The 25814-nt window shown below is 44.3% G+C and overlaps 2 protein-coding genes across 3 annotated transcripts in view; both read left to right on the top strand.

Annotated features, from left to right (window-relative positions):
* Nucleotides 1-618: 618 nt before the first annotated feature.
* On the top strand, nt 619-9500 carry cchcr1 (coiled-coil alpha-helical rod protein 1; the record flags this gene model as incomplete). Its single annotated transcript, XM_080846289.1, has 17 exons — nt 619-749; nt 859-1014; nt 1224-1341; nt 1516-1710; nt 1896-2059; nt 2371-2485; nt 2639-2749; nt 3213-3356; nt 3815-3925; nt 4756-4862; nt 5411-5535; nt 6300-6488; nt 6881-6982; nt 7335-7486; nt 8085-8220; nt 8545-8670; nt 9448-9500. The coding sequence occupies 17 exons, from the start codon at nt 619-621 to the stop codon at nt 9498-9500; spliced, it is 2235 nt and encodes a 744-aa protein (XP_080702415.1).
* Nucleotides 9501-15452: 5952 nt separating this feature from the next.
* gria3a (glutamate receptor, ionotropic, AMPA 3a) overlaps nt 15453-25814 on the top strand; it is a gene marked incomplete at both ends in the record, with an annotated part of 57162 nt that continues 46800 nt past the window's right edge. For both annotated transcript variants that reach the window (XM_080856264.1, XM_080856263.1), the window contains 2 exons: nt 15453-15540; nt 15839-15997. In XM_080856264.1, the coding sequence (XP_080712390.1) occupies nt 15453-15540; nt 15839-15997 (247 nt within the window). The remainder of the gene's footprint in view (nt 15541-15838; nt 15998-25814) is intronic.

Below are 25814 nucleotides of genomic sequence, written 5' to 3'. Positions count from 1 at the left end.
ACGTTTCAAAGCTGATGGCGCGTTTCCCATAACGTTGTTTTTTAGTTTTATAGATGCTCGGATAGATGTGTTCTCTGTAAATATTTTCATTTGATAACGAGTTAGTGCCTAGCAAAAGGAGACGAAATGAATCTACATGGTACCGGTGAAGAACTGACTTCTCCAGCTGATTTTATATCAACAAATGTTGGAAGTAAGTAACTATCTACCTGTATTGTCCTTTTTAATCAAAAAGCCTTATTAATTCAGTAATTTTATGCTGGCCTTAATCGGTTGTTAAGCGTAGCAAAGTTTGCTCGCAGATCAGTTGTTATGCTGCTCTGTGTTGAGCAGTGTTGCCATAGGAGACAGCATGACTAGAATAGCAATATTGATCTGGGTACTGCATTTTCTTAGACATTTCTGAGCACCGTACTGTTCTTTTTTTCAGGGAATACCCAGAGGAATCTGATGCCCCCTTCTCATTTCATTTCGAGCCACCACTCCACACCTGCTTCTCTACCAGGACATCAGCTCTCTGCTGGATCAGTAACAGGTTCCCACATCGGTCCTTCGGCATTGTCAGGACCCCGGAGATTTAGTGAGACAACAATGCCTTGGACCCCTCTATCTGCATCTATGCCAGGGGATCCATGGCTGGCCATCACCCAGACCAATAAGGAGATACTGGAACTTCGTGAAGAAAATCAGAGACTCAAAGAAAAAAGGGACCGTTCACCTTCAGCTCAGCACAACACACACTTGGCAAGGTAACCACAAAAGCGTTAGGGATACGGACGTCTTAATTATCAGATATATAGCCCACCTTGTAGATTGAACAAGGCTTACGTGCAGACTGTTGCGATGTTGTCTTCCTAGGTGTGGAGAGCGAGGTGGGCTGGAGTCAGAGTGGCGTTTGGATCTTGAAAGACTGCGTGCAGAGAGCGAGAGGCTACGAGGACAGGTGGAGACCTTGAGAGACAATGCTGTCAGACAGAGGGAGGAGATGAGGGAGAAAGAAAGCACTATTCACAGGTACCCTCTAAAAAAATAAAAAATAAAACTCTTGTTTGATGGTTATTAGTTTGTAAAACAGACACGTAGTATAATACGTGTTTTAAATACAAATGTAAATGTTTATTGGTTCCCCCATGCCATTTGTTTTTCAGTTTGGTTTGGTCAAATGGTTGGCATACAACTTGTTAATGTCGTCTTTGCACCCGACTCTTTCCCTTAAATGACAGGCAGAATCATGAGTTGGAGGAGTTGCGTGCTGAGATGTGCCGCTGTAAAGCTGAGCTGGCCCAGAACATACTGGAGCTGACCCAGAGGAGAGAGGAAAGAGAGAAACTCACCACTCAGGTCAGGGGGGTATAAACTAGTCACGTCTCTGTCACTCTCTTTGTGGCGAATACACGTTCTATAATTCAGCCTCACATTTTTGAATGCATGTTATTTAGAAGAGCACTGTCCTGCTAATGAAATTGTTTGGCAAATGAAATGTTGCTACAAGGTATTTTTTTTTTCTGATTGCAGTTAGACAAACTTCAGAGGGACTTTTCTGAAGAACGAAATAGGTATCTGAGGGAGCAGGAAGCCTCCAGTAAGGATGTCCAGAGACTGACATGTGAATCCCAGAAACAGAGTCTCCAAGCCAAGCAGGAGGCCATCTTAGAAGCATCAAGGCTTCGAGAGGAGCTAGAGAGAGCCATGCGAACACATCAGAGTCAGGTCAGCTAATGTTTGGCATTAGACACTCAAAACATGGAGCATTTTGGATGTTGAACTGTCGGGGTTATGTTGAAGATGTCCTCTTGGATGTTGTCTCTATGTTCAGCAATAATCTCAAAACACCACCGGATAATGAGATGCCATAGGACATACTTTAATTGGAAAATATCTATCTGACTTTTTAGATGGAGCAGATGTCATTGGGCCATAGAGAAGAGCTGGACATTTTGAAACGGGTCAATGGTGACCAGCAGCTCAGACTGAGTGATGTCACCCAGGAAGTAACGTCACTTAAAGGCCGTTTGCAGGATATCAGCACCGAGAGAGACGGTCTGCGAGAACAGCTACGGTATGTGCATATTTCTCAGGCTGTGTAAACCTATGGAAACCTTTGGTATGGTAGTTTTTGTATAAATTGTAAATACATTATTTGATTTGAGTTAGAAGTTGCGAAATCTATTTAAATCTGTGTGCTTGAGGGTTCCTTTTGGGTCCCTTTTTAAAGCAGCAACGCTTCCATGCAGGATCTGTAGCACACTACCAACTCTTACTTGGCAGAATGGGTTCCTGGGGGCGCGATGTTATGTATAATTGTATGAGAAACTTGTTGTTATTGTGAGTACATTTCCATGGGCTCTTTCGCTTTGGTGTTGTGCTCAGGCAATTGCATCAAGACTTTGAGGCTCAGGGAGAGACGATTCAGAGTCTTCGGACGTACATTGGACAACTTACTCCAGAGAGAGGAGAACAGGAGAGGTTGACAGAGAAAATACAGGTAGAGGAAGAACATATGTAAGAAGATTTATTGGACACAACGATCAATGTCTCATCGTTTAGATCCAATTGATAGCAAGCCACAGTTTTGTTTCACCCTTTGTTATTTGGTCATAGTCTTTTGGATTTTGGATTTGCTGTGATTGTATTATAGAGACTTGAGAAAGAGAAAGAGGCCCTACAGACAGCCCTGGAGCTCGTGGACATCAGGCTGAAGTCTGTGAATGACATTTTAGCCATTCAGGAGAAGGAGCTCAATGATGAGGTGAGCAGAGCACTGCTGATCTCGCACAACCCTCCGTCCAAGTGACCACTCTACACGTATCCAGTGTCTGCTGTGCTGTGGGCTCAATGAGGCCAACCCAGAGGGGATGTTTATGGACGGAGTTTCCCCCACAGTTCAGTGGACAAACAGCATATTCAATGACAGACAACATGTGATTACAGACACTAAATGTGTTCATACTCTTCCTTGCTCTATAGCCATACTGCACATAATATATAACATATGAACTTCAGCTAATAGACTACATGAGGATATTGTGGTTAGCACTGCAGCATGCACATATGCAGAAGGAGGTTTATAGAGGGCTGGATGCTTGTTGTGGGAGGTGGTTGAGGACATTTTAAATACCAGTCCCCCATTTAATCTTGATTATCACTTGAGGCTTAACTGTAGGCATGTCGGGCGGCCACGCACGTGAACTTCGAGTTTGGTTTTAATGCAGATGAACTGCGGCTCTATACTGAAAGGCAGCGGTAAAGGCAGCAGAGTGCTGGCCCAGTGGAGACACAAGGTGTTCATACTCCTGGTGCAGCTGAGGTCCAAAGACCTGAACTTCAGCGGAGAGAAGAACACTCTGCACACCACTGTAAGTCCACTGTGTGTGTGTGTGTGTGTGTGTGTGTGTGTGTGTGTGTGTGTGTGTGTGTGTGTGTGTGTGTGTGTGTGTGTGTGTGTGTGGCTGTGTGTATCCAAGCTCAAGGGCCACTTTACTTAATTGTGGGCATGCCATGTGCATACAGATTAATGCACTGAAGCAAAACAGTATTCCACAAATGACTTAATGTACTGCCTTAATTATTAATGTGGACCCTTACTGGTTCTCATTACTGGGCACATATAATGAGCCCTTATCATTTCATTACAATATGCATTCTCAGTTGAAATGGAAAATAATGATGTGGTTACATACTATGTCATTAGTTTTGCACAGATTATAGTTCTATACTTGATTGCTAAACAGAACAGAACTAATTGTGTGTGGGTGTGTGTTTGTTTGTTTGTTTGTTTGTTTGTGTGTGTACGGTTGTGTAATTTTGTGCTCAGATCTGTTCTCTGGAGGAGGAGTTGGAAAGAGAGAGGAACCAGCACAGTGTGGTTCAGCACACGCTACAGGACCGGCAGGCTCAGCTGGACCTTCAGTGTCTCCACACACAGGTCAGTGTGCCGCTGCCGCTGCCGCTGCCTCTGCCTTGCGTTTCCTCGTGCTTGTGTCCTCCTGCCATGAAGCAGCGTAGAGGTCTACGTAGCAACGTTTTTCAAAATAAAAGTCGAAGGCTATATCTTGTATTATACAAGATATAGCCTAGGCAAGATTAGACTTATCTTGCCTAGGCTATATCTTGTCTGCCCCAAACTTCGACTTTTATTTGGAAAAACGTGGCTACGTAGACCTCTACGCTGCTTAGACCTTTCCATGGAGGGCCGCGGTCACTGCAGGTTTTCATTTAAGAAGTGGCGCACCTGATTCATTCGACCCTATGAACTCAACCCAAGCTGTGTTTCCATCACAACTCATTCACATATTTGAAGTGCATTCCTGAAAATGTGTGCCCATCAACTGTGCTATGCAAATTAAAACTGGACACTCTTAATCAAACGGGGAGTTGCGGTTTCAAATCTTAAAGTTGTCAGGGAAACTTTAATGGAAACGCATCATGAAATCGCAATAAATACACTGTTATACGAATAAACCATGACCCTTAGTTTTCCATCAACCCCTCAGATTTTTTTTTATTTCTTATCGCCATTAGCGAGTATTGTATGCAAATTCCAAGTGTGTCCATGCAGTATTTCCTATTTGATTATTCAAATTGTGCATCAAGCCGTTGGATGGCAACCCGGCTGCAGTCTCCGGTCCAGACAGGTGACTGGTTGTATCAGGTGTGTTCCTCCTGGGTTGGACTGGAGACCTGCAGCCATGTGAACCCTGTACCCAGCTCTGACCTAGACTGTCGTGTGATTGTTCATGTTTGAATGTTTAACAGACGCTGAAACAGGATTTGGCCAGGGTCAAGGAGGAAAACGATAGACTGAGACAGGAAAACCAGAGCTGTGCAAAAGCGCTAAAGGATATCACAGAGAATGTGCAAAGGTGCATAGACAAACACACATTTTTGTTTAAAAAAAATGATCATAAAATGACAACAATTTCACATCATATTTCTGTCTTAGCTGCGGTCTTCTGTTTGAGAGGAACATGGCTGACTTTGAATCTGCTCAGAGCCATCTCAGTGGCTTAGGACAGAGAGTTACTTTTGCCACAAGAAGAATTGATACCATTCAAGGTATGTTTGTGTGTGTCTTTTTTTTTTTTGCCGTATGAGCTCCGTATTTAAGTTTAAATGACATATGATAAAGGTAATGGCATTGCCTGACAGTGGGCAGTTCTGTCCCCACTATATATTTGAATTAATATATCTGACCCCGTTTTTTCTGTATGTACAGGTCTGCTCATGAGAAGAGAGGCTTTGAGAAAAGTTCAACAGACAGCAAAACCTACCGAGACCCTTTCAGACAGGTACTAATGACTTATAACGAGGGCGAATATAGTCAAGCATTGAACTGAAGCAGTCAGAGTATGAAAAGAGTCTTGTGAGACTCTTGGTTTGAGGTGTGTTACATCTTAAATGTTTTGTGCAGAAGGTGCATTGCAGACCTCCAGACAGAGGTGGCGATGTTGAGTGAAGAGAGGGATAAACTGGCACAGGAACTCAAACGCACCCCAAACCTGATCCAGAGTGCCCTCACTGACCTGCAGGAGAAGAGTGAGTTCACCCACATTTCCTTTCAGCACGGGCTACATTTTTACCTTACATCTGTTTACAGTATGCAACACTATAGTGAAGTATCTCGACACCCCTATAAGAACAACCCTACTCTACTAAGAAGGCCAACTAGGGTTAGGCCAACTAACCCTAACCCTAGATTCAACTGTGTGGGTACTGTCCTATCTGAGCGCTGAATGCTTTACTTGGGAGTCCAGCTGGAGTTGCAGGCTCTCTTTGGGCGGTCTGGGGTCTAACTTGTGTGTGATGTGGCTTCCTCAGAACAGCCCTACTCTACTAAGAAGGCCAACTAGGGTTAGGCCAACTAACCCTAACCCTAGATTCAACTGTGTGGGTACTGTCCTCCCTGAAAGCTAAATACTTCACTTGAGAGTCCAGCTGGAGTTGCAAGCTCTCTTTGGGCGGTCTGGGGTCTAACCTGTGTGTGATGTGGCTTCCTCAGTGGAGGTCTGGGGTCTAACCTGTGTGTGATGTGGCTTCCTCAGTGGAGGTCTGGGGTCTAACCTGTGTGTGATGTGGCTTCCTCAGTGGAGGTCTGGGGTCTAACCTGTGTGTGATGTGGCTTCCTCAGTGGAGGTCTGGGGTCTAACCTGTGTGTGATGTGGCTTCCTCAGTGGAGGTCTGGGGTCTAACCTGTGTGTGATGTGGCTTCCTCAGTGGAGGTCTGGGGTCTAACCTGTGTGTGATGTGGCTTCCTCAGTGGAGGTCTGGGGTCTAACCTGTGTGTGATGTGGCTTCCTCAGTGGACCGTGAGGTGGGCCGGCTGAGCCAGGCCCTGGTGCAGAGCCAGCAGGAGGCTGGGGACGCTGAGGCCAGTCGCCGGGAGAGTGAGCTAGAGCGACAGCAGGGGCACGAGCGTAGGCGGGAGCTGGAGGGCCTCCTTGCGGAGCTGCGTGAGGAGGCTCAACTCAAGCAAGAGCAGACTGAGCAGGGTGAGCCAATGGGAAAGCATATTTGAAAGAATGACAGTTCTGACGGGGAACCAAACAAGAAACTTCTGATGTCATATTTGGCGCAATTTTGATTCTGGAGAAGAAACAAAAATCTGTGTTGAAAGGAAAATGATGCACATTGGAATTACCAGAACTAGCTGGCCCACACAGAAGGATGGGTCATTAAAACCACTATCTTTTTAAAACTTAATTGCAGATTGACAATATGGTATTATCATTATAATTGTAAAGAAATCCCACATAATTTCTCTGAATTAATTTATATGTTTTTCTATAACCTTAGTTTGAAGCTCACTGCTGTCCTCTAGTGGACACGGTCTGAACTGAGCCCTTTTTGTGTCCTGTGTGTGTTGTGTATGTCCTGGTCATAGAATCAAAGCAGAAACTTTCAGAAGTGGAGAGTCGGTGCAGAACCCAGCTAAGAGCCCTGGAGGCCCAAGTGAACACAGCCCGAAGAGAACACACTAAAGCAGGTAAACACACTCCCACTGGTTTACCTGCCCACACACAGCTACCAGTCAAACATGCATCCATTTAATGTTTCTCTCTGTATGTGTATGCGTGGTGTGTGTGTCTGTGTATGCGTGATGTGTGGGTGTCTGTGTGTGTCTTTGTATGCGTGATGTGTATGCGTGGTGTGTGTGTCTGTGTATGCGTGATGTGTGGGTGTCCGTGTGTGTCTTTGTATGCGTGATGTGTGTTTCTGTGTATGTGTATGGGACTGTGGGTGTATGCGTGGGTGTATGTGTGGTGGACGTATGCGGTGTGTTTTTGTGTGTTTGTGTGGTGGGCGTATACGGTGTGTGTTTGTGTGCGTGCGCGCAGTGGTATCCCTGAGGCAGTGTGAGCGGCAGGCAGTGAGGGCTGGAGAGCAGGAGCGAGCCGCACAAGCGCTCCAAAGTGAGCACGCCCTCAAAGAGATCACTCTGCTTAACAAGCAGCTCAAGGACAAAGACAGAGACAGGAACCTGCTGTTAGTGAGTACACATGTAATCACGCACCGCAACCCCTTCCCATCCATACCCGTCTGTCAGCCGCCCTCCTCGTGAACCTCAGTTCAAGCAGCAGGCTGGATCTGCCTGCTGAGCAGCGTTAAAGGGATCATTACCCTAAAGTAGAAGTCCTGCTATGTTTTTACCACATACTTTTACTTGCACCTGTTTATTTTAACCAGTCAATTTGCTCCTTGGTGGACTTTGATCTTCTCAACCAGTTTTTTCTGTACCACAAGAACAGCAAATAGTATCTCTATTTTCATCTCCATTTCCTTTGTAAACCGATATTGGTGTTTGTCTCTGACCGGCATACATTCAACAACAGTAGCTTAGTCTGATCTTATATACATTGTGCCAATGAGTTTTCTCAAGGTGGTTTTCAGAAGCCATGTTTTGAAGTCCATCATGAGCAAGCCTATGATGACTATGTCAAGGGAGACCAAAAAAAGTTCCTTTTTAAGAAGAAGAAGAGGTAACCTGGAGCGGAGTCCTCTTCAGACCGAGGGGCCCTGAGGCAGCTCCAGGAGGCTGGCAGCGCCGGGCCGCTCCGTCCTTTGATTCTTTGTGACTGATGTTGCAGGCGGTGGTGCACGAGCAGGGGCTGATGAGTGAGTACAGGAGACTCAGGGGCGCGGTGCGGCTCCCTTCACAGGCCCCAGATCAGCAGCAGCGGGAGAGGGAGAAGGAGGGTCAGGTGGTGCAGCCCCATGCTCACGGTAATCGCCTCTCTGCTATCGTTTTTTTTTTTTTTTTATCCTAACGACGCCCTTGACAACACTGTGGGTAGTTTTTTAGAAGGCTGCATTGTTGTCAGAAGCCAATAGAGTGAAACGAAGGGCAAACTGTGTTAGTGGTGAATTTGGGGGCGATGGCAAACAACCTTTATTTCGTAATGTGTCTAATCCAGGCAGTGTTTCTCAGCAGCGTTGCCCTCTGTTGGCATGTCAACATATGCTGAGAGGACGCTGTGTCTCTGATCATCTTGTCCTTGTCTCTGTCTCTGCTTCTGTGTCCATCCCTTGTGGCCCTCCGGCTCTCAGATGCGTTGATGTCAGTGCTGGGTGACCTGCAGGTTCTGAGCGCGGCCGTCATGCACAGCTCAGAGGAGGGCAGTGAGGAAGAGGAGGAACGGGAGGAAGGCCAGGGAGACGGAGCCACTCGGGCAAGTCTCCTTAGATAACTGTTGTTTTTGGGATGGTTTTATTTTATTGTTTTTAATGTTTTTGTAATCATCTGGTCCTAAACATATTTGTACAGGTCATGGAGCTTTCAAAGGGATTTATAGTTCACAATAAATTATTTATCCACAACAAATCTCTGTGAAATATTTATTTTGTTATCACATACAAATGTGTTTGTCAGATAATTGAAATAAACAAAAGTTCCTCCCTTACCAATATTGCCATGTTTTTTTTTTATATATACCTTTGTTAAGCCCAACTCCGCATTTAAACTTCAATAATAATAATTTCATTTTTGTTAGGCCTAAATGAACAATTCTGTTATGTGCGAGCAGCAGTTTCATTTGCAAACCTTTCATTTCAAACTGGATATATTTTTAAGTTTGTGCTGCTGTCTTGTAGAAAATACACGCCTCTGTACGTGTCACTTCCCCTCTCTTCTCAGCAGTAACATCTATAACAATGTGGATTCCGATGCTAATGATGGTAAGTGACTGTGATACAACATTGTTGTCAAAGCCAGACTAGCTTCGGGGCATCAGCTCGTCATGCAGAGAAATAATGCTGACTGCGAACGAGGCTACAGCACGGCAGGAAGGGCGGTTTGTTTCCCCTGGGCCCATTTTAGAGGACGGACACACTCTGATGAATTGCCCCTTTGGTCCTGACTTGCCCCCCAGCTGATCTGGCTTGCTGTGAAATAGAGGGGTCTGTGTAGAGAACAAACCTCTGTTGATGATGTGTTTATTATACTCTTAACAGCTAAGGTGTCCTCGACAGGACTCACGGTGATGCATTGGGGCCTCCTGAAATGATGCTCTGGACTAAAGCTGTTATTTCAGTTGTCAGAGACACATCTGTTTGACAGAAACTGTCTGCCATGATCTGCCTCAGATGGCTAGAACTTCAGTGTTTGACGTCACGTCATGTCACCATGATGTACTGTAGTCTTGACATGACCGCTGTAGGCTAAACTTGTTTGTCTTTCTTTTTTTTCTTTTTTTTTACAAGCAGTAATCAGCACAAATACAGTCACATCCAGCCAAGTCCTTATTTTGGGAAGTCTGCTGAATACATTAAGACTTTCAATTTGGTACATTGGTGCTTAAGACCAGGGGTCTCAAACTCAGGCCCAGGGGGCCAATTCCGGCCCCCCAAGCGATTTTATCCGGCCCTCAAAGTTACATTGATTAAAAAAAAAAAAGTTCCATTGATTTAAATGGGCCACCCCAATGTTTACCGTAAAAATCTGGCCCCCCAATAACCAGACTGGACGCTCATCGGCCCCTGGGTAATTTGAGTTTGAGACCCCTGCTTAAGACAGTCATTAATTGTGGGTACTAACAGCACATCCATAAGGAACTTTAAACAGACCCTAGGATTTGTGGCTAAAGTCTGACATTCTCTGGGATTCTTAAACCCCAAATTCCCCATTCAGATGCATGGGACTGGACAAGCTTATGGAGGTTAGCCAACAGGATGGAAACACATCACTACATTGGACTGACAAAGCCTGATGCTTTTTAATATTCAGTGACATAAGAGGCATAAGACATAAGATGTTTCAATCTAAAATAAGTAAGCTCCTGCATTCATTTGGACAGGCATGCTAAATGGTTCCCATGACGATGCCCTTTTACTGAAAAAAAGTGGCAAGTGCTCAACAAGAGCCGCTAGACAATTAGCGCGTGTGAATACATTTAGAACTGCCTGCTCAAAACTCTCGCAATGGACAGTTCAGAAAAAAATGATATGTCATAAAACACATTTGTCAAAAAAAAAACATCACAGACATGCGCCTACAAAATCACACTACACTTAGTCATCCATGTTTTCAACCCTGACATTTTTTCCACTATTATTTGCTTATCTTCCCATTGCTTATTGCTTGCTTATTAACTTCCAGTATGGCGACTATAGTATATATGCTTGCGTTCTGAGGTGTATTTTGCTGCTATGAGTGGTGCAGTCTAATCTCTACACTGATTCAGCCGAGCTGTGGGGATGTGGTGGAGTGCAGCGCCGGCTCTTACCTGTGGGAGACTGTTGTGTCTCCATTGTGCCGCTTAACTGGAGTGGAGGCGGGAGGAGAGTGGATCCTTATGCATTATGCATGAGGTGAGCGGTAGCCAGACGTGAAATCTGTGCTGCTCTGCGAGCGAGCGCTCATCTCGTTCCGCGTTTTATATGGGCCTATCGCGGTTAACAACATGTAACATCAGCGGCTCACGGAGAAGGGACGACTTAACCTCACCCACTCCTCTGCTTCCTGTCGCTTTATCTTTCCAGGTCTGCCATTCTCTGTTTGCTGTGAGTGAAGTGGATACCTAATGGGTGGCCGGTCGTTTGTCCATAACATCTACATATTTAATTAAAGTGAATGTCTTTAAGGTTAAAAACAGGCAAGAGGTCGTGCTTAAGAGACCGTGCAGTACTATAGTAAATAACAATGTAAAACAATTTAGAATCAGTCGGGAGAGGTTGACCTCTGATATACAAAAAACGGAAGCACCACTGCCGATATCCACACATCCGCATTTGATAATAGTGTCTGCATGCTTACTGACCCTATAATTGCATTGTCAGATTTAATAAGGTTACCATTCCGCACAGATTCACAAATGCGCCCAGACAGACTGGGAATTATCGATGTGAACCGTTGAATTATGTGTTCTCACACTTCATCTTGAAAATGTCAAGAAATACCCAGAGCATTGCAGAAAAGACTGAGAAATTTAGGCACCTGTCACAGAACAGGACAGGGGAGCTGATTTGGCAACACAAGCAGCACAGCATCTGCCAACACAGTGTGCTGAGCAGAGGTGTTTTGTTGTCCGTTTCTGAACCATCACTAGACCATCGGGGGGGGGGGGGGGGGGGGGGGGGGGGGGGATATTTCACTCCAAAAACACAGCAAGGGTTGCAGAAAGATGGGCAGAGGAAAATTAAGTGTGAAATCACTATGTAATCCACTATCACTTTGTCATTTTAAACAGCGCTATTGTTATATTTGTGGGCATTTAGGAGAAATCATATTATGACTCCATAGGAAAATTAAATTGCATAATGGAGTGTTTAATTTCAATCCTGTTTATTTGTATTTGTTTTCTTCTAATGATTCTGTATGGCATTGCTTGCTTGTATGCAATCTTGCTTTGATAGTTGTGAGAGTGAGTGATTCCTGAGTGCTTACAGTAAGAAGTGAATCTTCAGCCCTTGTATGGGGTGGTATGTGGTTTGAGCAGATTTGAGTTTAATTGAAAAAGTCAGGCTCTGCTGGCTCAACAGTGGCCCACCAAACAAGCCCGCGGGCCCCATCACCCTCCTCCATCAGCACGCCTCTGAGCAGCCGTCACCACGTGGCAGTGATGTGGAATGACAGCGGATGACAAAAGCCGTGCTGCTGTGTACCGAGAGCCACAGTATTTACAAACCGATTTTTCATTTTTAATTAGGTGACGCTAGATATGCTCGTCAGGATGCGCTTGACCAAACACGCATGCGGGCACACACACACAAACACACAAACACAAACACAAACAAACACACACACACACACACACACACACACACACACACACTCCCACACATACAGTATTCATACTGAAACACACACACACAAACACACCAACACACTCCCACACATACAGTATTCATACTGAAACACACACACACACACACATGCCTCCAGTGGGCCTGAACCACTGGAGCGTCAGCTCCTACCTGTGCCTGTGTGTGCCAGTGTGTGTGCCAGTGTCAGTAATACTCATCAGGTCCAAGCGCCGCCCTCAGCCTAACAGACATACGGCATCTGCACACATGCATGCTCACACATGTAAACCTCCATCTGAAGAGCATGCACCCACAGACCCCGGGCTGTCAAACATATGCCACCCATTTCACACACTCAAATAGCCTACGATCGGAGCCAGCCACATTACCGCCTGATAATACCATGCAGAAAAAAAGGAGTGATGACAGCATACTTGATAACAGACTAAGCGTGAACCTGAAACACATTGGGCCAGTCAGCCAAGGACCTTACAAAATACTGCCCCCCTAAGTAGGGCAAATAATGTCTTGAGAAAATCTTGGTTGCTATTTATAATGTAATTAAATATCACCAGCCAGTAGTGCCCACACTCATACTCTCTGCATCCCTAAATGAAGGATGAAAGTAGAGGGGTAAGAGAGAAAGAGAGAGACAGTGATTCCTCCACAGTCTTAATTAGTGAAAGTGGGAGGGGTTTGTTTCACTGCTCACTGTGCAAGTGGAACTCGGCTGAATATAGGCCAGCTCGGTCCCTCAGGCCTATGCTGAGAAAGAGAGAGAGAGAGAGAGAGAGAGAGATTTTGCCTGCTTACATGTGAGTGGTTATATGATGTTTTTTTCAAATGGCCAATTATCTTGTACCAGTGTTTGGTAGTTTGGCTTAAAATGCTTACATATTTCATTATCATTAAAACACAAAATGGCCACCACACACACTATACTTTCTCAAATAGAATAATATGTATTCCTTATCCGTAGGTCATAAACGAGTCATCATTAGTCAAGACAAATTCATGTGTGTCTTGAGGGCAATGGGCAAGTGTTTGATCACACAGACTAGTCCTATGGCTTAGACTTTGCTGTAAATAGCTTCATACAAATAAAAGAGTATTTTAATATTTGCACAAGGACTTGAGATACTCTGGCACAGAGGGAAAGTTGCCACAAGGTCTCCCATATAAGTCTGCAGACAAAACTAACAGGATTACATTATTTCACAGAATAGTCAAAGGTGTAATATAAGTCACCAAAGTGAAGCAACTGGCAGATGTGTTCACTTCGCCATGAAATGAAAGCTTTGCTACCCTCTCTTAAAATTTCAAATGTGCTAACAAAAAAGGCGCCAGAAAAAGAGTGGTGTTCTTTTAAACTGGATAGATGCTGGTTATGTGTCGTGAACAGCCAACGCTGACCAGGGCTAATGCAATGAACTGAAGTACTAAGTTCGCTTCTATTAATATCATTATGCATTTGATACAGACAAATATTTCATTTGTCGTGGTGTCTTTCTTTGCTTTAGGTGTAAACTAACATGAGGAAAATGTGTACTTCATCAGTGCCAAGCATGCACTCATAGGTGAAGCAGGGGACACGTCAGAGGCGTGCCTCTGTCTGAGAATGTAAGCATGGCTAAAATACAATTCAGCCAAGCACATTTTAGGAGCAGAACTGTTAGCCTTAATAACAATATGCATCCCATGCATTCCAAATGAGCTGTTTCAGGGGGTGATTGTCCGGGGGGTAAAGAGTGAGGTGGACATGTTAAGGTGTGGCAGGGTAATTAAATGGTCATTCTGTTGGTAGCATCTATGTGGTAGCATTGGTTTTGTGTCTTTTTTGTGTAAATTAAAAAAAGAGAGAAGCAAAGAAAAACATTTAAAAAAAATGGTTTCACCTCCTGCTGGTGATGCACCCTCCCCCACTGAATGAAGTTCCACATGGCATACATGCTCTATCCTCTACTTTTCACAGTTCTTTGCATGAACTCCTGTACACATGCTCTGAACTTGAGACCTATCAGAATCCATGTATAATAAATGTATACTGTTTCAATTGCACACAGGAGCACATTGCCCCCTCTAGTCTGCATGATAATGAGTCTCTTTTCTAGTACACCCTAAAGCAGAGGCATCTACTCTGGGTTCTGATGTGGTAGATCTGCTGAATCAATATGCATTGATCCACTCAGACCCCAAGCGAGAGGCCTTGTCAGAGAAGCTCTGTCTGTGTGCTGACGAGTTGCAATTGCCCTTGAAACTTGCATGGAGAATAAAAAGGCCATCATCCTCCTGATAAATATTGCACATTGTGATCCATTTACCCATACACTCCCCACCGAACTGCAGCGGAAGTGATACTGAGGAATAGAGTTAGAGAGGAAAGTAATTCATTTACAAATGAATGTGAAAGAACGTGTTAAGCATGAAACCAGTTGTGACAAAGCATTTAAGGTTGAGAACTGATTTTACTGACACAGTTCAATCTGGACATAGATTATTCTTAAATATAGCCTACAGTTATACAGGGACTGATTTGTAAAATTACATTTTACGTCTTCTAATCCATCTTCCATGCCACATTTTTCATTTTCAATTTATATATTAAGGTGTATCAAATGGGAATGGGAACACGCCACCTCTGTTCTAGAATTTTCAAAGAGGACGACTACTTTAAATTCTAGTCACCCACGGGCATTATTGAACAGATAATACTTGACTTAAAAGACTGGAGATTTTTTTAAAAGCTATTGGTAACATTTTTGACACGAGCTCTTCTCTCTCTCTTGCTCGCTCGTTTTCTCACACACTCACACCCTCACATTTACACCCTCATACACACACTCTCTCTCACACACACACACACACACACGCACGCGCCGGGCTGCAGCAGCGCTGTGTGCGGATGGGATGCTAGTGTTATCCAACGTCAAGGCGAGTTATCATCCTGTGTGATGTTGCTAGTCGATTCGTAGGCTACTTACAGTGCGAACTGTAGTCTTCTTGAGTCCACCGTCCTCTGGACAGACGTCTTGGCTGGGCGACTGCGTTATTCGCGACTGGGCGAGTACTTCGTCTCATTTCTCGCTGCGTATCCTTGGCGCAGTGGACAGATAAGTCCATTCATATCGTTCAGATTTTTCTTTGCTCTTTCCACCATCCGCGTTCATGGTTTCCCCGTCTCACTTTCGCTCGCGGAGTTGAAGCCAAAGGAGAAAATGGGGCACCGTTTGATAGCGACCGTCCTGTTTCTCCCGTGCCTCGTCGGGGAATCTTTTGCGGGATTTCCAAATCAAATTAACATAGGTAGGCAATGTCATTACTTTTTTCCATGTTATTTTGTGTGATAGGACCTTGAACCTTTTGCACGCAACGAAATTGCTCTTAAAGTTAAGTGACAACTTTAAATCAGATAGTAGCATTACTCGTGTATGTGTAACATCTGCCTTGTTTATTTTTTTTTGTAGGCCTAATACTTTTACACTATGTGACAGTCTCTTACAGCTCTCTAAGAATCGTGACGGACATTGAACATTTTGAAAAAGTTGAAATATTATCTAAGTAGGCTACGTAATCTCTAATTCAATTTTTTCCCCTGTTTCAGGCGGACTGTTCATGCGCTCTACTGTTCAGGAGCACAGCGCGTTTCGCTTCGCTGTCCAGCTCTACAACACCAATCAAAATGTAACGGAAAAGCCGTTCCACTTAAATTACAACGTGGATAATCTTGAATCCTCCAACAGTTTCTCGGTCACTCATGCATGTGAGTATCAAGTTGTTAATAGGCTACTTATACAAAACTGACAACAAGTGGGAGGTATGTTCCGACGTTGTACTGCAAAACTAACGTCACATGTTTTAGTATGTAAAGGGGAACTTTGGCAGTCTACCCATCTCTGATTTGTAACCGGCTGCTATAAACATCAAAGTCAAAAAAAGATCAACTGCAATGTTTTAGTGTGACAGATACAACACTAAAGGACTGATTCCTTTCAGCATCCCAAGATTTTCCTTCACTGTGTCTGAGTTGCAGTTCAGTCTCATCTCCTTTAAAGAAAGGATTGGTTTGACAACATTTGCTAATAGACTCAGGGAGGACCAGAGAAAAGGGGAGAGAAAGGAGGACATGGTGGTTGGCAGTCTTCTTCTCTTGCTAAAGGAGCCTTGGGTGTTACTGAAGGAATGTTCACTTAGACCGGGGATGCTTCATTTGATGTTTCTTAGAAGTGACATCTGTACACATGCTCATGCACTGGAAAGGCCTTTCCACCCTGTGTGTGTTTTTATTGTAATAATAAAATGGCTATTTACGGCACTTGTCATTAGAGGTTAATGTCCTCTCTTCTCTTGCTTGCCATCTTGCTGCGCTGAAATCCAGGGCCCCGTAATGGATTTTCTTGCCTATTTGTTTGTAGAGGTTGTAGAGGGAGTCACCAGCCCGGGGCTATTGAGCTGGCCTGGTAGAAAGGGTGCCCGCAAATAAGCCTGGAGTTAAATGAGCTGTACCAGGCAGCGTCTGTACAGGAAGTGGGCCAGTGAGAACCTCAGCAATTATCTATCTGCCTCTATGTAGGCCAGCTCTAGGGGTTAATAGACTAAATGTAAAAGTAAATCCACATGTAGCCAGCAGCAAACTGGACAGCACATATGGTATTTTAAGGTTGGTAGTTGAGGTAACGTTCATTCATATTTTCCCCATGTGTGCACACATCAGAACATCTCAAGTCTTTCCTCGCTGTCATTTTACTGAATGAAACTTTGGTGTGATAGAAGAGTATTGTATAAATTGGCAGACCAGAGAACTGCTGTGCGGCCAGTGTGAATGATGACCATAAAACTTGTATGTCTCTCCTCTCTGTACAATGGCCTTAGAAAAACAGGTCACGTAGACAGAGCCATGAACAATTCACAGCACACCATGCAATTTACACATAGTACAGTACAACAAGGGCTCAGTGTCAATGATATATACAGTATATATACATATATATATATATACATATATATACATATATATATATATATATATATATATATATATATATATATATATATATATATATATATATATACACACACACATGATAGTGACTTCTAATGGAGTATGATATAATAGCCTGTCTGCATGTGATGTTAGGTCCTTTTGAACAATGATGCTAAGACAGACTAACACTTCAAACTAGGATGGCCTATATGCTACCTGTATATTTATAGCAATGAGGCAGTCCAGCTTGATCTCATAAAAGTGTGGCATAAATGAGGTGCACTGAGAGATGGAAGCACTTTCTCAAGAAACATATTACAAAAAGCATCTGAGAGATCAGTTCACTGTGAAAGGCATCAAGGCTTGATGTGGATCAGAACCAAACATTTTGTAGATTTTCTAGAAATCTTCTATAATCTTCTTTCCCCGTTGTCTGGGATAGAGTCATTCTTAAACTTTTATGTTATTTTCCACTGCAGAGATTTCTGCCTTTCTCTCAAGGGACATGAGCACTTATTTTCGCATGTATTGCATACAGTTGACGTGAACTCCAGAAGATGTTCAGACATACCGAACATGCACTTGCACCAGATCACGTGATCAGTACACATGCACATGCACATGCACATGCACACCTTCTCAAATAGCTCATATGCACACAGAAGCACCAGAAGAGAGAGAGAGAGAGAGAGGGAGGGAGGGAGAAAGTATGAGATCTGTAATATGAGGTTTGGCTCATGACTGCCCTTTGAATGGCATTGATGGTCTTCACCGGCCTCCCCTGTGGTCAATGGATTGAGCTCTTAGAAGCACCTGTCTGGCTCGTCTTAGTACCGCCCGCCTCCCCCCCCACCCCCCCCCCCCCCCCCCCCCCCCCCCCCAGCGGCCTGCGTGTCACTAGACTGTTACATCACATAGCTGCCTTGAACTGGAAACATAAAAGCAGAATGAACTTTTCGCAAAGTACAAAACGGTAAACAAGTGGGCAGATTGGTCTTCAAAAACAGTTTTTAGTTGCCGACATCTAAACAACCGTAGACATTATCGTTTCATTGGCTGATCGTGTTTTGTTTTGAGTCAACTGACATATGATGTGAAAACAGCTTAAATCACCACTTACATCTTCAGGTCATTAGCACGGAAAATCATTTTTTTTCAAAGTTAACAGGCGTATTGAGTTTGACAATAATAAAGCCTAGTATAGTTCATTACCTTACCAGCACACAGTAAGACAGTAACATATGCTGTAGAGGATAAAAATATAAAGTGAAAACAACAACAGCTCGATTAGAGAGAGAAAAAAACAGATGAAGGTGCAAAGCTAGAAAAAGTGGCATATCTTAGTAAAGAAAGAGGACCTCTTTGTCTTTGCAACATTGTGACAGGTTGTGCAGTGCATTATTTCCTCACCACCACATCTTAATTGGGATGACAAACGCGCAAGTAAAAATAGCCTGAGGACCAGTGTTTCTGGGGAAGCTGTCACATGTTTTATGTTTGCATGGGTCATGTTGGGTACCTGCCATTGCAGTGGCAGGTAGTCTAACATTCTTTGGTAGGTGGTATTAGGGCAAATGTCCTGGATCATCTGTGAAGAGTTGTTTTCTGTGATAATGACTTGGGTGAAGCACAAATGCCCTCATTTATGATCTGGAAACGTGTGTTCACAGTTCAAAATGTCATCTTTGTGTGAGATCATATCATGACTCTAATGACCTAAATAAAAGAGGAAGGAGGATGAAGTGCTGAGTACTGATGAGACTCTCTCTCTCTCTCTCTCTCTCTCTCTCTCTCCTCGTCTCATGACATTCCCCTCGCCACCGAGCTCCGCATACACACATCCCACTCTTCATCGGGCTGAATTATGGATTGCACTTACTGTCATTGACTTCAAAGAGCCAGCTATGGGAAATCAGTACATAATCAGTATTTACAGTACATACTTTGGTTTTTGCGTGGCGGCTGTGGTTGTGCGTTTAAAATTGGCTCTGTTTTGTCTGTGGGAGTACTTGGCATGTGACTAAGCCTGCTCGGGCATACTTAGGGCTTCTTATATATCTTTTTTAAATAGAAGAACACCAGATGTTTTGTGTTTGAAAGAAGGAGGCAAGCGGATGCAGAGTGGCTTTTAAAAACGAGAGAGGAGAGGATCAGAGGAGAAAGAGAAATCACACTACAAGGCCCTTTGTTTTCTTGCTGCAGTTTCATTTGCTTGATCAGCGTGCTGCTGGCGTCAGAAGTAGAGAACTCTCTGGAGAATGCTTTCTCTTGGTCGGGGGTCGAGTGAATTGCACCCTGTTTGCTCAGAATGTAATCTATGTTATCCCTTGACATCCTTTGACCAGAGGGGAAGGGGGGAATCAATGTGAGAGTTACTGGGCTACACACACTCACACACACACACACACACACACACACACACACACACACACACACACACACACACACACACACACACACACACACACACACACATCGGTTATCACCTCGGTTTTTTATATTTTGCAATTTAATATATTTAGTCTGCAAACAAAAATCTATTCTGTTGTATTGTATTTTACTCATCTATTCCATCCAGTTATTTCAGGGCCTTTCAATGCATTGTCAGAGATACTGTAGAAAGTGACACAAGATTGGGCCCTTTTGGAACATTTTCAATGATGTTGGGATTGCTCATTAATTAACTTTGTTTTTTTGTTATTGAATCCAGCTTGGCATACTTTCAGAAGCAATATTTTAAACTGGACAACTGCTGCTTGATTGCCTCTGTTAATTTATCATTTGATACTGAATCATGCATTGGTTGGTTTTGGGTGTGTATGTGTGTGTGTGGGGGGGGGGGGGGGGGTCATGAATAAAAGGCAGGATTTTAATGTTTGTGACTCTTCTGTTCACAACACCATAGATGAATATTTAGCCCAGTGTGGTTGTAGTGAGAAGCCACAGTGGAGAGTTGTGGCATCATCATGCATCTTTCACAACCTTTGGCAGTGTGGAATGTCTATACGGAGTCCAACAGGATGACTGTTCTAGAATTGTACAATGTTTCCAGTGTTTTGATTATTGATGTGCAAAGCTTGATGTTTGGCGGTCTGCAGTAGTAGCAATTTAACATGGCCCTGACGGCTTGGTGAGTCAGTGAATTAATCGGAGTCTGCTGGGGACCATAAAGAGAGAGAGGGGCAAAGAGTGAAAAATCATCAACTCACTATGATGTCTCCAGGATCAGATCACAGTGCAGTTGGCAGCCTGCAAATTCAGTGCATTTGCCATGTGATGCCTCCGGTACCTCAGTCCAACATGGTCCTCTTGCATGTGTGAAGGGTTGTGAAATGACAACATCAGTAGAATAGAAGTGAAAAATCCTGGTCATATTTCACTGATGACTACCTGCCAGCAACATATGAAAGTGCTCCCACTCTCCTGCAAAAGAACTGTTTCTCTCCACCTACTCAAAACACACAGCGTAAAAGTGCTCTGCCTACGCAGCCGATTTATATACATCCCCATACCCACTTAGTACATATGTTAAACCATGCTTTTGGAGCATGCAAATACACACACACACACACACACATCTTCTCTCTCTCTCTCTCTCTCTCGCTCTCTCTCTCTCTCTCTCTCACACACGACACACACACACACACACACACACACACACACATAAACACTCACACAGAAACCCGTTGTATCCAACAAATTAGCGTCTTTGTTCCACTGTGTATTCGCTCCCAGTGAGGCAGTTACGACTGGACTCAACCAGCCATCGCAAAACCGCCTTGTTATTATCAGAGCGACTTTTCATCGCAATGGAACTGTTCTCATTTATTTAATCAGGCCATAGCATCCCTAGCTCCAGCAACAGCAAATACCGCAAAAAGAAAAGAGAACAAGCGGCAGCTCAGCTTTCCTGTACTGGCCTGAAAATTCCACACATTACATTTTTAATGTGCTATATCAGAAGACAAACTTTCAGTGAACCTTAATGAAGTGCTGCTGAAAGATATGTTTGTCTTGTAGAATGTGGTTTTGCTTAAAAGCGGGATCGCTGTGGTGCCTGCTTGCCTTTTTTTCTTTCTCACCGAAGCAGAGAGAGTGTGTGTGTGTATGTGTATATGTAAATGTGTATGTTTCAATTTGATGTTTAAATATCTTTGTGCTGGCATGTTTAAATGTCTCTGTGTGTATGTTGATGTGTATTAGTGTGTGTGTGTGTGTGTGTGTGTGTGTGTGTGTGTGTGTGTGTGTGTGTCTGCATGTTTAAATATCTTTGTGCTGGCATGTTTAAATGTCTCTGTGTGTATGTTGATGTGTATTAGTGTGTGTGTGTTTGTGTGTGTGTGTGTGTGTGTGTGTGTGTGTGTCTGCATGTTTAAATATCTTTGTGCTGGCATGTTTAAATGTCTCTGTGTGTATGTTGATGTGAATTTGTGTGTGTGTGTGTGTGTGTGTGTCTGCATGTTTAAATGTTTGTGTGCGTGCGTTGTTTAAATGTCTGTGTTAGTGTGTGGCTCATATTTCTCTAACTCTGACTCACAGCTCCCGTCGGAGTGCAGCTCTTCAGGGCTTGTGTTCTTTCTGAGGTGCCCAGTTTAAACATGCATCTCTGCCTGTTTCTCTCTCAATGGGGATTCAATGTGGAGGTGGTTTGCAGGAGGAGAGTGGCTCAGATTCATCTCTCTGCTGCTTGTCACTCATTTAGGTGGACAAAACCAGCACTTTAGACTCCAAATTAGACTCCAAAATAGAATGAGTGCAATTAAAACTATAAATACTGCAGAGATGTATATGATACTGAGGATTATGCTATCCTCAGCTAAATGCCTTGTAACATTGAACATAACATGAAAAAGTGTCAGTCATAAGTTTTGGCTCGACGTTGGCTGTTAATACCGTAATGCATTTTGGTATTAAGTATTCAGTACACAGTCATGTAAGAATCAGGATCTATTTGGAATTTGCATCTTGCCTTAAAGTGTGTTCTATGGTTTTATATAAGTGTGTGTGGGGTAATAAGTGGTCCTACTCATTAAGACCCACACACACACACAGACACACACACACACACACACACACACACACACAGGCATGCATATTCATGTCCTTCCACTGTCCCTTGTCGGTTGGCCTGTCTGAGCGCTCATCCCTGAACTGTGACATTTTACCTCAGCAGCGCACTTCCGAGGGGACCTGTTGGCATGTGGAACATGCTGTATATAATTCAGCAGTAAGCTTTTGCTCTCTGCTTTCTCCCTCTGATTTCTGCGAAGAGCACAGGGCTCTGGTAGAAGCACTCCTTCTGAGGCTATTTTTAAGCGCAGCAGTTGGTTTTGGGTTATTAGTGAGGTCCGGAGGAAGAGCATGCAATGAGTCAAATCAGCTTTATTGCTTGGCCTGCCTGCCCATTTCTCCATTTCTTGCAGTGGGCACATACACTGATTTTATTACAGTTGTGAGTGTAATATATTCCACTTAAAAAAATGCAGAGACATTTTGGCAGGGTTGCCCTTCGTACAATTAGAAAACGCATGGCTTATAAAGTAGCGACTCTGTAGCAATCAGAGAATCTTCACATCAGCTCACATCAGAGAAGGGGAGATTATAAAATGGTCCTCCCACACTAATGTGTGTGCGCGCTTGTTGCTCCTCCAGGACTTGTGTGACTGCGTGAAAGACTCTCTAGTGTGTGTGTGTGTAGTGGGCTGTGTGTGTGGGTGCATGTGTGTGTGTGTGCATGTGTGTGTGTGTGTGTGTGCCTGTGTGTGTGTGTGTGTGTCTGTGTGTGTGTGTGTGTGCTTGAGGGTTTTTGAATGTGGGCATGCTACGAAGCGACAAAGCAGCCGGAGCAGAATGGAGTGCTCTGGGTCATGTGCTCCCAAAATGGCCACCGCACTGGCAGAGCTCTATAGGGAAAGTCAGCCCCGTCACTCTCAAAGTCAGGACAGGCAATGATGTTGGCGCGGCAATGGTTGATGGTGACGAGAACTGGCAGGTCGCCATGGCAAGGCTGCTCGCGTGGCGCTAGCCTTACACAACTCAGCCATACTCACACCCACGCATGCACACACACACACACACACGTTCACACACACACATATACATACACACACGCGCACACATTTTAAAATTATTTAACATCCTAACATCCTTTACCCTTTCTCTCTGTGTCACGCTTGCACACACTCACTCACAAATACGTGCACGCGCACACATACACACACACACACACACACACACACACACACACACACACACACACACACACACGCACACGCACACAAACACATACAACTTCCATAAAGATCCTGGAGGTGTTTGTGTGATTCAGGGCTGCAATGTTAAAGTGGAATAATGCAGAGTGGCACACAGTCTAGTCCATGCTACAATGATCAGTTACAAGCCCTCACCACTTCAGGGCTGCAATTAATGATTCAAGACATGCGCCTGTTCCTCTATAAATCAAAGACCTGGGTCCATCCGCTGCCGTTCACAGTGCACACAGTGATAGGCCTCCCAGCAACAAAAAACTACAAATCCCACACCGCGTTTGACTCCGGCCCGGATCCGGCTCTGATGTGTAGTGAATTCCTACAGATCTCCACCAGCCCATTGTCAGCTGCTATGTGGGATTTGTAGTTTTTTGTTGTTGTTGCTGCTGCAACCCGGGCAGAGCTGTCAGAGTCGCTGTGTGGCCCTGACGAGCTCAGTGCAAACTTTTGCCCTGCACCGCCTGAGGAGAGAGTGCTGTGGTGTGGTACGCGCTGCGCTGCTCTCTGCCGGGGACAAAAAAAGGCAGCCACTACGTCAGACAGATGACTGTGACCTCAGTCAGCACATGTACACATGCTCGCACGCACACGTAACACACACGTCACACACACACATTTATACACATGCATACTTTTGTACAGGCACTCACACACAAATCGACAGACACACACACACACACATACACCTCAAAGGCCCTCTTCAGTGGCTTCTGTGGTCATTTGAATAAACACAACAGCCACTCTCTGACACTGCTCTCTGACTCTCCTTTTGTGGCTGATTAAATGTACTGCTGTAGTAGCCATATTTAGACGATGGAGGGTCTCATTAAGAGTAGAGATGAAGAGTAAGCTGTTGAAAATCTGTCAATGTGTTGTGTTGTGTAGTTGATATTATAATGTTATCATTTCTTTTAACATACCGGTATCTTAAAATAACCTGACTGAGCTGAAGTGAAGGCACTCCAAATGACTCTCATAGTTATTTATGTGTTATGTGCCTATGTAAGAGAGTGTGTTGTGTGTTTTAGTGAGAAAGAGAGAGAGAGAGAGAGAGAGAGAGAGAGAGAGAGAGACCCTGGGGAGAGGCTAGACAGGCGAGGATAGAGCTGTGAAGCTGAAGAAACTAGATCACAGAAACCAGCTCAGCATTCCCCACAGGAAACAGCCAGCTATCAGGAAGCCACCCTCCTCACATCACACCACGCTTGCTGTGGAGGCCTGCAGCGCGCCAGGACCTACTTTTGACCTTGGGCTGTTCACCGCACCCTGCCCTTTTCCACGATGAACACTGATCAATGTTTCCATGGTGAACCCCCCCGCTGTGGCGTGTAGAACTATTGAGGCCATGGTGGTGACTTTTATGCGTTTGGTGCTGCTGGCTGTTTTGAGGCATACCCTTCATTGCCTGTGGCGGAAGCGAGAGATAGATGTGAAGAGATAGATGTGATGTTTATGTAGATGTGCATCACGTCACAGAGTCGGCCGTCTTTTTTCACCGAGAGGCACTCGCGTTCCTGGCGCTCTAATGGGGAGGCACAATGCCTGTGTTACACAGTAGGGGAATTCAAATTCCCCAGCAGCACGAGGAACGCTTGTGTGTTCGTTTTGCTCTGAGCAAACTTTAGATAAAAGTGTTTTTGGTAAATGTGACGTAAGTGATCAACACTGTCAGCAGTAAAACATTTTTACATCGGTCCCACACAGGACTCTTTGTAAGTGTCCCCTGGTGAAACAGGAGAAAAGCTCTCCTGCAGTCTAACGATGCAGACATTCTGTTTTAACGTTGACGCATAAGGTTAGTCATGCGGAGTCTCACGCATAGCACATCTTCTATTTATCCGCCCGAAGCGGTGGTTTTTCATTTAAGGAAACTGGTTAGGACTCAAAGACTGATGGCTGTCCTGAATTCCTGTTTCACTTTTTTTCAGGGCCAACAAATGAAAAAGGTCAATCAAAGAGGGGGGTGAGAGAGGGGTCGGTTTTAGGAGGAAATAAAAGGTCATGAGTGGGAGTGTTGGAATGGAAGATCTTTGGAAGGAGCAGGGGGCTCTGAACCTGGGGTTCTTCTCTAAAGCATTGCGTGCTTCCCCTCTCTCTCTCTCTCTCTCTCTCTCTCTCTCGCTCTCTCTCTCTGTGATCATACCTCTTGCATCACCCTGTTTGCCCTGTCTCTGCTCTTCTCACTCTGTTGCTTTCTCCTTCTGCTCTGTCGCTTCCCCTCTCTCTCTCTCTCTGTCTTTGGCAGACAGGGATTGATTTTCTGACTGCCTTTCTGATGTCCTCCTCTTTATCTCTCTAAGCAAGGACAAAGAGAGAAAGACATTCAA

This window comes from Sprattus sprattus (genome assembly GCF_963457725.1).
Source record: "Sprattus sprattus genome assembly, chromosome: 1".
NCBI classification, from domain to species: domain Eukaryota; kingdom Metazoa; phylum Chordata; class Actinopteri; order Clupeiformes; family Clupeidae; genus Sprattus; species Sprattus sprattus.
The sequence above is the reverse complement of the archived record's forward strand: the minus strand, read 5'-3'. Positions and strand labels throughout refer to the sequence as shown.